Source organism: Fukomys damarensis, unplaced genomic scaffold (assembly GCF_012274545.1).
Source record: "Fukomys damarensis isolate Sample0158 unplaced genomic scaffold, DMR_v1.0_HiC HiC_scaffold_39, whole genome shotgun sequence".
NCBI lineage: Eukaryota > Metazoa > Chordata > Mammalia > Rodentia > Bathyergidae > Fukomys > Fukomys damarensis.
This window is the reverse complement of record NW_022900951.1, coordinates 13,326,824-13,338,784: the sequence shown is the minus strand read 5'-3', so window position 1 is coordinate 13,338,784 and position 11,961 is coordinate 13,326,824. Positions and strand designations below refer to the sequence as shown.

The following is an 11,961-nucleotide window of genomic DNA, read 5'->3' as shown; positions in this document are numbered from 1 at the left end:
AGGAAACTTGTACCGGGACCCAAAACAAACATACATACATATATATATATATATATATATATATATACACACACACTCAAGAAGAGGTGGACCAGAAAGCACCAGATTTAAAGCTGCTGATTAGACAAAGGGGCCCTCACAATTTGTAATCTCTCAACTCCTTTCAGAAGATGATGAAATGAAACTGAGGAAACCCTCCTACAATACCCCACCTTAGTCTCACCTTGTTTTAATGGGGTCAGCTGGCAGAGAATGATATAAAAATTAAAAGACTGACTGGAAGAGATTAGAAAGCAAAGCAGACTCCCAGTTCTGCGGGGTGAGCCACTAGGACTAAATTGCTACTTGCTATCGCTAGCTTTGTATCCAGCACCATACTCAGGCAGGTCTGAGGGATGAAAAGGTACGCTGGTCATCCCTCTACCCAAGTCGCGTCCAGGCTCCTGCACAAAACAGCTTTATGTATGACCTCTAGGTGAAAAGCAGAAAGAGAAAATCAGCAATCTGCTACTTGGGAAATTAAACTCTCAGGACTAAAAAAGACTGTTTTGTAAAGAAAAGGGGCTCATGAGAGCATTCTTAAGTAGAGTTAATCCAGGTGGCAAACCTTCTGAAATTGTCCAGAAGCACTAACACACTAGTAGTCAGTAGAGCACTGAAAAAGTGTTTATTCACCCACCCTCCTACCCACCCACACAATAGTCTTTTAGTATCTACTAAGGGCAAAATAATACTCTAGCCATGACGGTGTCAGCAGAGAAAAAGACAGACTGTGATGGTAAGCCTTCTAGAGCTTTCAATGACACAAACAGCCTGCTGCAGCATGTGCCACAAGTTTGATGCCACCGGAGGAGACCAATGCCCTCTATGGCTTATATCTATTGGCTAGAGAAAGACGATAAAAACGAATAAAATACATCCAGGAGAAAAAGACTCAATCAAAAGACGGGCAACCAAAATGAACAGACACTTCTCAGAAGTACAAATGGCCAATAAATACATGAAAAAATGTTTGGCAACCCTGGCCATTAGAGAAATGCAAATGAAAACAACACTGAGATTCCATCTTACCTCAGAAAGAATGGCCATCATCAAGAAATCAAATAATAACAGATGGGGGTGAGGCTATGGGGAAAAAGGAACCCTTCTACATTGCTGGTGCGAGTGTAAACTAGTACAACCATTATGGAAATTAGTATAAAGATTCCTCAAAAAATTAAAACTAGAACTTCTATTCAATCTGGCTATTCACCTTCTAGGTATCTTCACCAAAGAGTTAAAAACATCATATTACAGTGATACATGTATATCCATGTTTATAGCAGCATAATTCATAATAGCTAAATCTTGGAAGTGGGCTACCTGTCCATCAACAGATGAATAGATAAAGAAAATGTGGCATTTGCACAAAATAGAGGAATAATCTTCCATAAAGAAAGATAAATGAGCAATGTGTAGGAAAATGGATGTATCTTGAGCATAATGCTAAGTGAAATAGGCCGACAAGCTTAAGTATTGTATGACTTCTCTTCTATGAGAAACCCAAAATATAAATAAAGCGCAAAATAAAGAATAGATATAGGAAAAAGCAAGCTAGAACTTTTGAAAAAGGGAAAGAGGCCAAGAGATGGGAGGAGGAGAGGGGAAGAAGATTTAGAAAAGAGAATTAAGATGGGTTATGTATGTGCACCAACTCCCCATGAGGAATGGAATCATTAGGTGCTGCAAACACTACTGATAAAAAATAAAAACAAAATAATAAATTAAAACTTCATTTCCTAGAGGAAATAAATAGAGATAATGTAAGAGAATAACAGAGGTGGCTGGAAGAGAAGGTGACCAGAGAAGTCATCTCAGAGGTGATACTACTGGAACATATGGGGAAGGATGAGCACGGAGACCAAATGGCAACTGCAAAGGCTCCAAGAGACAGAACGAGCTGGATCAATTTGACAAACAGGCCTATGTGACCAGAGCAGAAGAAGCAAGGAAGACATTGGCAAGAGATGAATCAAACACTGAGACCAAAGCCATATCTTGTGGGGCATTGTGGGAAGAGGAAGGAGTGTGGACTGCAACCCAAGTATGGGCGGTGGCACTGAAGGTTTTGAAAAAGCCCTGAATCAATCCTCACTCTGACCACAGTGGAGGCAGCCTCATTCCAACAATGCAAGAGTGGAAGCAGAGGAGCGATTGGGAAGTTACATGGACCCAGGTGGGAAGTGAAAATCATTTAAATTGGAGTAGCAGACATTAAGGTGAAGAGAGGTGGAAGAATACCAGATAGATCTTCGATCTAGAACTGAGTAGACTTGCTAATGAAGTTGAGATAGAACCGAAGGAAAATTTAAGGATGACTCCAATTATTGTGCATTTAAGAAATCAGTTAAGAACAAGACTGCATAAGAAATGGGCTTTTCAAGAAAAGGCTTGGAAATTAAGTATCTGAGATATTAAATATACAAAAAGAAAGAATTGAGTAAGAAATTTAATATGCATGTTTACAGCTCAGAGGAAAGAGAATCAAGGCTCATGACACAGATGTAGGTTTAACACTAGGCATGGTTGTGCACGCCTATAATCCCAGCTGAGGCTGAGGCAGGAAGATGGCTCTGAGTTCAAAGCCAGCCTAGATCACACAGTAAATTGAAAGCTAGCCTGAACTACATAAAGATACCTTGTCTCAAAAAACAAAAAACTAAAAAAATAAATGTAGGTTTCATTAGCCTGTGGATGGTATTCACAGACATGGAAACACCATCTACTAAAACAGTATAGAGGTTCCATGTAAATACGGAAGATTACTATAGGTCCATACTCACTCCCTCCTGCAACTAAAAAAAAAAAAAAAAACAGGAACTTTTTAAAGTCACAGACTCACAACACATGGAAAACAAAAGGGAAGAAATAATAACAATAAAATTTATAAGCTGAAAGGCAAACTGATGAGTGGTAAATGACTTAGCAAATGCAGTGGGGAAAGTGGGAATTCCGTAAGGTGCCAAGTACATCTATTCCAAGTACACATTCTAGAGCTGAGGAAACAACCAGAGTGGGCCTGGGAATTCTCTGTGCCTGCTATGAGCTGGACTTGCTCCATTGATGATATGACCTCCAAAAGCCCTTACTCTGTCCGGTGGGCCAAAGAGACACTTTCACTCTCCTAAAATTGTTTGCAGTTCAGAGCTAGTGTCTAGTAATTCTCCAATTCTGGCTATTCGCCAAATGTATAGCCACTCTGGTAAACAGGCACCTCTGGAAAAGGTTAGGAGAAAGATCATTATTCAAGGTGTGATCAAAACATACAGTAAACATTTAAATCTTTAAAATCAGCATACTAAGAGATACACTGCTTTTCATCCTCTTCAAGGTACTCTCCCTCACTTTAAATATGTTTATCCTATCATTCCGGACATTTCCTAAAGGAGTTCTGCAACTTTTCTTTCACGAGTGTCTTCAGCTGCACCATTGTGGCTATTTCAATGCCCTGAATCAATTAAAAATGTTTACTTTTCATGGTTATTTTGACTTTGGGGAAGACCTAGAAGTCAAAACAGTGCCAGATCCATTGGATGAAGACACAATGAAAAGTCTTTATGAGCCTACATTTTTTTGGATGGTACTAGCAGCCGAATTCACCATACTTTTGATCACACCTTGTAAGAGACTTCCAGAACTGCTTCATAATGTGGCAAGAATTTGGGGATAAGTGTGTTCAAAGTGAGGGGGAGTGTTTTGAGAAAGATTAATGGCAATGTCTTTTACTACAATAACTGTTTCTGAATTAGAACATTAATCATATTTTGATTACCCCTTCTAAATTTTGACTATGCACAGGTCCTTTCATTGAGGAGACCCAAATGTTCATTCACTCAAGGGGCATCCCTATCTGTAAACTGGCTCAATCAAGGAATTGATGGACGGGCCATGACTATAGCTCTGTTTTGATTCCTTAGTTCACTAGACCTGGAACTCTCTAGACTAACCAAGAGGAAAGCAAGAACCAGTGTAATTTTATACAGGGGAATCCGTGACAGCACCAAAGACCTATGAAAGTGGAAGTGAAGAACAGCAGGAGGGTAACTAAAATAAATGTTGGCTGAAAGTCTGTTTCAGAAGCAAATAGATTCATAGACCTTTCCTGCCACCAGAGCAGAGGACTGAGGATTTATTTACTGAAATGGTAAAACAGGGAACTTCTGTAATAAGCAAGAAATAGGCACAATTGAAGACAAGATACTGAAGAATAAATTTCCTGCATGCTTACAGCTAGAGTCCTCCTGCTCCACTGAACCCAGGATTTCTCCTCTATACAGAGAGCCAAAAGATTCTCATCTCTGGCACTTCCAACCCACAGCAAGAGGAAAGAGCCAATGAAACTGCCTTTTGAAGTTCCCCAACTACAGTGTAGCCAGATCATAGGAAAGGGAAGCACAAAGTTGACAAGCCACTCAACAAGCTATGCCTTCCAATCAATGTTTTCATCTTCCTCTCAAATACAAGCACAGAAAAGCCCTAAGATATTGGAGGAAAGCATCTAATGAGGAAATACATGTGACACAACAAAAAAGAAACTACTCAAGAAGAAGAAAAGAACTATCATTACAAGAATACAGTCTAATGAAACAAGAACAGGACGTCACAGAAACATTCAGAGAACAAAAAAATGAATTACTGGTTATTAAATAGTAGGACATTTAGAATTAAAAATTAACTAAGTCTCTAGAAATAGACAGAAATAAAGAAGAGAAGGTGAGAAGGAGGAGAAAAGAAAGAAATCAGAAAACTAGAGAACTACGCTAAGGATCCAATATCCAAATTAGCAAGAGAGAACAGGTTAAAATGGGGATTGGGGAAGAAAACAATCAATAACAACAAAAATCAAGAAAACTTCCAAAACTGAAGAATATGGGTTTCCAAATTAAAATATTTATCAAATACAGAGAACAACGGATAAAACTGACCTGCTTGAAAGCAGGACAGAGGAGAAAAACAAGAGCCAAACAAAACAAAGCCATGTATAAAGATTCACAAAACACAGTGAATTTTTAAAAATAATTTTAAATTATCATAGGCTAAAATGGACTATATTTCCTTTCAGTGTGTAGTTCTATGAATGTTAGCACATGTACAGACCTGTGTAACCTCCCAACAAGATACATTATAGTGCCATCTGCCCAAAAAGCTCCCTGGTGTTACTCATTTCTAAATAAACTCTCACTTTACACATAACCCCTGATAACTTAAAATGTTTTCCATCATTATACTTTTGCTTTTTCAATAATGTCAAATAAAAGGAATCATACAGTCCATGTCCTTCTGACATCCACTCATCTCACTTAGCAGAATTTGAGTTTTACCCGAGCTTTTGTATGTACCCTTTCTTGTATGATAGTACCCTAGTTATTCAATTCACCCACTGAAGGACATTTGAGTTGTTCCTTGATTTGGGCTATCACAAATAAAACTGCCATGAACATTTATGTATAGGTTTTTGAGTGAACATAAGTTTTTACTTCACTAAGGTGGACACCTGGGATTGGGGCTGCTGAGGCACATGGTAAGTGCACATATAACTTCATAGGAAACTCCTGAATTATTTTCCAGAGGGAAGGTACCACTTTGAATTCCCACCATCAATGCATGGGAGTTCCAGTTGCCATCACTTAGTGGTGTCACAATTTTTTGTTTCAGCAATTATAATACGTGTGTCGCAGTATGGAATCATGGTTTAAATTTGCATTTCCCTAGTCGCTAATGTTGGTGAATATATTCTGCTATTTTATCTGCCACCCTTATCTCTTCTTTGGTAAAGTGCCTGTTCCAGTATTTTGCCTATTTTTAAATTGAGATGTTTAGGCTTTGAGAGTTCTTTGTATAATCAGAATATACGTTATTTTGTCAAATGTGTAGTTTGTAAACATTTTTTCCACGTCTGTAGCTTGTCTCTTAATTGTCAACAATGTCTTTGGCATAGCAAAAAATCTTAATTTTGATGCAATTCAGTTTATCGAGGGTTTTTCTTATAGATTATGCTTTTGGTGGCATTTCTAACCTCAGGTCATGAACACTTTTTTCCCTCTGTTTTCTTCTATTTTATAGCTTTATGTTTTACATTTATGTCTATGATCCATTTTAAGCTGTTCTTTGTGGAATATGAGGTGAGACTCAGATAAAGGGTTTTTTAAAAATACAGATGACCAATTGCTACAAAACATTGCTGAAAGACAGTTTTTATTGCTCAATTGATTTTGGATCTTTGTCAGAGATCAAACAGCAGTATTTATGTCATCAATTTCAGGACTACATCCTGTTTCATTGATCTGGACACCAATCCCTCTACCATACTGTCTTGATTACTGAAGTTTGACAGTGATTTCTCTAATTTTGTTCTCCTTTTCCAAATTTATTTTAGTGATTTCAGTTCTTCGGCCCTTACATATAAATTTTTGGATCAGCTTATTTATATTCACAAAAAATCCTGCTGGGATCTTAATTGGTATTATAATGAATCTAAGCATCACTTGGGAAAATGATGGCATCTCTACTATGTTGAATTTCCAAATCCACAAAGAATGTCTCTACATTCATTTAGGTCTTCTTAGATTTCCTTTAGCAGCATTTTACAACTTTCAGCAAATAAATTCTGCATGTGTTTCGATAGATTTTTACTAAAGTATTTCATATACAGGAGGAAGCAAGCTATTGTGAAATTGTACTTTTTAAAAATTTCCACTACCGACTGTTCATGGTTTATATACAGGAATATGCATGACTTTTGTGTGATCTTATATTCTGCAATCTTCATCAACTCAATTAGAAAAGGAAATTTTAAAAAACAATCCAACTTGCAATAGTATCACAAAAATTTGGAAATAAATTTGATAAAAGACATGTAAGACTTACATACTCAAAAATCAGATCTCCTCAGAGAAATTTTAGGAGACCTAAACATTCGTAGAGATTACTTGCTTTCAAGTTAGCAAACTAAACATTATTTAGATATTGATTCTCCCTGAATTTATCTATAGATTCAATATAAATTCAGTCATACGCCAAGCAGTTTCTATTTTGTAGAAACTGAAACAAAAAAATTTAAATTTATATGAAATAAGAGCATAATGTATACTATGAAGTTTTTAACCATAATAGGTTGAAAAGTATGTATTACCTGATTTCAAGACTTAGTATAGCTCAACAGTAACCAAGGCTGTGTGGTACTCACATAACGGTCAACAAATAGATTCATTGAATAGACTTAAGAACTCAGAAGTTAACTTTTACTACAGTCATTAGATTTTTGACAAAGGCATCAAAGTATTCCAAAGGGGAAAGGAAAATATTTTCAACAAATGATGCTAGATTAATTTTTTTATTATACTGGGAATTGAACCCAGCTAAGCCAGATGCCTGGTCCTTTGTTTTATTTTTTATTTTGAGGCAGGGTCTCACTAAGTCACTAAACTGCCCAGACTAGGCTCAAACTCACGATCCTCTTGCCTCAGTCTCCCAGAGTGCTGGGATTATATGCATGCACCACCAAAGGAATAGGCAAAACAAAGACTAAGAAAATATTCACCAAACACCTGATAGATGGCTGGTAACAAGATATGTAAAAAGCATCTACCTATAACTCAAAACCAAACAAAGGCCGGAGACTCAATTCAAAAACTGGCCAAAGCATTTGAAAAGATACTTTATAAAATAAGAATTTATGAAAGGGGCTGGGGATTTAGCTCGGTGGTTCTAGTGCCTGCCTCGCAAGCGCAAGGACTCAAGTTCAATCTAAAAAAAAAAGGAATATATGCAAGATAATCACATAAAAAAAGATCAACATACTTAATTATCAAGGATATGACAATAAAACTATATCACCACAAGATCGGCCAAAGTTAAAAAGAATAACATCCAATGCTGGCAAAGATGTAGAACGAATGGAACATTCATACATGAGTGATGGGAGTATAAAATGCTACAAGCATGTTAGAAAAAGGTTTAATGTTTTCTAATAAAACCAATCACATACACTTACCATATTACCTACTAATCCCAACTCTTAAATGATAACATATTTTCACACAAAATTTTGCTCAAGAATGCAGTTTTATTCAAAATTGCCTGACACTTAAAACAGCTGAGTAGTCTATCACCAGAACTGATAAGGAAATCGTGGCCCATTCACTCAACAAAATACTACTCAGACAAAAACAAAAGGAAGGAACTACTGAAATATACAACAAACCTCAAACATGTAATCCTAAGTGAAAGAAGCTTTACACAAAAGTATCTGTTGTAGGATACCATGTGCATAGTCACAGAACAGGTGAAACTCTGGTATAAAACATTCAGAATAATGATGGCCTCTGTTGAGGATAGGGTAAGAACTGGCTGTGAAGGAACAGGAGGATGCACCCTAGAGTGATGGCAATATTCTCTAACTTGATTGGGGTTTGAGTTCCATAAGTATATACATTTGTTACAAACTAGGCGAGTGTTCACCTAAGATTTGTGGATCCATTGTATTGTAAATTTTCCATCTAAGAAAAGTGTGTAGGACATTCTGAATTCAAGTTAATGATATGCATGCTGAAATATCTAGGGAAGTATATAGATTGTGAAATTGACATGAATCTATCAAAAATAAAATGAACCAATGGACAGGAGAGACATAAATAGGTAAATAAGTATAAGCAGAATAGAGTAAAGCATTAGTAGTAGGACCGAAGTAGTGGCTATATAAGTATTCACTGTAGGATTCAGCTTTCCTGTACATTTGAACTTTTTCACAATAAAATATTTTGGTAATGAGGGACATCTATAAAAGAGAGGGAAGAAACAACACAGAATATTAAGGAGGAAACGCCAGTGATGTAGAAGGAAGACCAGAAAAGCCAATTATAAAAGTGATTTCAGAGGAGGGAACTGTCAGTTATATAGATTCTTTTGAAAATTGAAATAACTTTAAAACAAATCCACTGGATTTGGCCATGAGCAGGGTGTAAGTGGAGAAGAGCAAAAGCCACACTGAAGTGGAGCGACAGAAAACCACTGATGAGGAAGTAAAGACAGTGAATGAAAAGAATTCTTTAGAAATTTTGCTGTGAAGGGGACCAGAGCAAAGGGGATACAATAGTCAAGGGCAAGGGATAATTTACGAGAGTGTGTTTATGTGTGAATAGGTAATGACCCAGAAGAGAACCCTGCCCACCAAAAGTTATGTTCAAGCCCTAATCCCCGGTAACTGTACATGTGACCTTATATGCAAACAGGATCTTTATAGATATGATCAAGTTAAAATGAGGTCATGCTGGACTAGGATGGGCCCAAATCCAATAACTGGTGACCTTGTAAGAAGGGTACAATAAGAAAAGAAATTTGGACACAGATACAGACAGGTGCAGGAAGAACATCATGCAGAATTACATGAAGGAGGTGGAGGTAGAATTGAAAAGTGCTGTGTCCCAGGCTCACCAGAAACTGCCAGAGCTGGGCAGAGGTAGGGAAGGATTCTACGTTAGAGCCTTCAAAGAGAGCCTGGCTCTGCCAACACCTGATTTCACACTTCTAGCTTCCAGAGCTGTGAGAAAACACATTTCGTTTGTCTTAAGACACTAAATCTGTGCTACTTGGCTGTGACAGCCCTGGGAAATGAATATAGGAGAGATTAATGATGAAGAGAAACAGATTACAAGAACAGGGATGGTGTCCTTGAGAAAGTGAGATGGTACTAGGGGGGTAGTACCTTTAGACAGTACCCGGGCCACCTCCTTCCACAGAAATAAATCGAGCATCTTTCAGAGAGGACTGAAGCAATTAAAATGTTTACTAGGAAGCTCTGAACAAAAGGAATGCTTCAAACAGACTCTGTAAGAGATTCTCGTCCCTTTAACTCACACACAATAAGCAGCCTACATATTAAAGTTACCAGCCTTCCTTTAGGTGTGCAAGAACCAACCAGGGGACATTAAATGAAGTTAATTTTCTACCTTCCAAAAGGGGTTTGAGAACAAAATCAAGTCTTACCAGTAGGGATGGGCAGGCAAGGGTCAAAACAAAAAAGCCTGGCAGGCCAAATCGCGGCAGCACTTCTCACCTTAAGCTGCTGTTGCAGTTCACTATTCAATCGGGCCAGCACTGCATTTGCCTCTTTATTTTTGCGGATAGCAGTTTGGATGGCCTTCTTCTGTTTGGAAGACTGTCTATAAAGAAAAGTACAAACAGTTCAGTGAAAAGGGACTTACACATCTGGACCCTTCTTTGCAGGTCAAGCCTCTGATTCATGAGAAATGCTAAACTAAAAAGAGTTAACATTACAAGGCTTCAAAAATAAAACCTCATATTCGTGGGCATGCAGGGAGACACACACCAAATGAAACAAATTTGTTGGAATGAATCATTTACACCTGAAATAATTCCCATTTTATAACTTGAATAAAAGCAGGGAGTTGGACTTTCTCAAACATGTGTGCTCCATCTATTTGAAAACATTTTAATAAACATTTCTTCTACAAATCTTATTGACTGGAATGCCTTTTCTATGTGAGCACTAATGGCATTTAAAAGACCTGCAAGTGGCCCCTGCAGACAACTCTGAAGAAAGAGAATAGAAGACATTCTCTTTCACAAAAAATCCTACGTTAATTTAGTCAGACTGAGCTCACCCTTATTTCTTTATCGTTGGGCATAAATGGTGGGGTGAGAGTCCATGTGCACACACCACCATAAATCTGGGCCACTTGAGAAAAAGACAGAATGTTTTAGTATCAGTATTCCTGAATTAACTCAATGGTAAATTCCCAGAGCAGGTGTAACTAAGGTGACTATATGTTCTATGTTGCCAGTAGACTCTGTTTATACCAGTGGTGACATGTGTGCTGCAGCTAACTGTCTGTTATCATTGGAAGCTCTAAAAGGTTCGCCATCACTGGTTTATATATGTTTGACCCTGAACCTTGCTTTCTCCTAAAGGAATTCTAAGTACATTTTCTAAGAACCAAACTTATATTGCCTTTTCCCTACTTGGAAATGGACCTCCCATCAAAGATACACAGACATCCCAATAGCACCAAGCACGGGGAGGGAAGGGGGAAAAGATTGCAAGCACATTGAAAACATCAGCGGTTGCCAATGACTGGGTGCAGGCGTGAACGGGAAGCACAACTGCGAGTGAGCAGTGTAGGCGAGCACACACTGCCACACTGGCTGCTGACAATGCCCACGGCTGCCCAGAATACCTGCCAGGGTTACGAAGAAGATCACAGGCTACGGAGGCTGGCACGGGCTCAGTGACAGTACTGTCATATGATGTCTTCCATCTGCAAACTGCTCAAATAATTCTATTTTCCAAAAGCCCATCCTTAGCAGATATACAAGATGTAGGAAAAAGTAAGCCTAATTCTAAGAACAATCCCCTTTTGTCCTCATGACTGGTGACAATGAAATCTGTTTATTACTTATAACCTGGACTCAGAAGTTCACTTGGAAACAAAATGTTATTAGTTCCTTTGTGCTAAATGGAGTAGATAATGTAAATACCTAAAACTGAATTCATTTCTTGAAATGGTTCGATTCTGATATTAATTTCCCAAAAAGCTGATGACCATTTTGCAGTTGGTTTACATTCTTTAGCCTTTTCAGTCAGTGTTCTGTTGGAGAATTAAGCCCTACAGAAAATGATTTGTGACTCTTTTATCAATTTTCCCAAAGACTATACATAGCAACTACCACTCTAGATGCATAAGAGAGCAGTTGGCTTAGTATATACAATAGATGACTAAACCCCGAGAGCTTAATTCTTCCCCAAAGCCTTAGTTGAGAAAGAACTAATGTGTCTGCTCTGTCTCTCTCTATCCAGGGCTTTAAAAATTATAAATGCTGTAGGGGAAAGGAAAAGAAAAACATGAGCAAAGGAAAAAATGGAAACAAAGTCTTTGTAAATAGGGAAAGGGGGAGGGGGTGAAG

At 37.8% G+C, this 11,961-nt stretch overlaps 1 protein-coding gene across 7 annotated transcripts in view; it reads right to left on the bottom strand.

Annotated features, from left to right (window-relative positions):
- The window catches only part of Reps2 (RALBP1 associated Eps domain containing 2), a 222,388-nt gene that overhangs the window by 6,308 nt on the left and 204,119 nt on the right, over positions 1-11,961 (bottom strand). For all 7 annotated transcript variants that reach the window (XM_033760202.1, XM_033760203.1, XM_033760204.1 and 4 more), the window contains one exon: positions 10,094-10,199. In XM_033760202.1, coding sequence (XP_033616093.1) covers positions 10,094-10,199 — 106 coding nt within the window. The remainder of the gene's footprint in view (positions 1-10,093; positions 10,200-11,961) is intronic.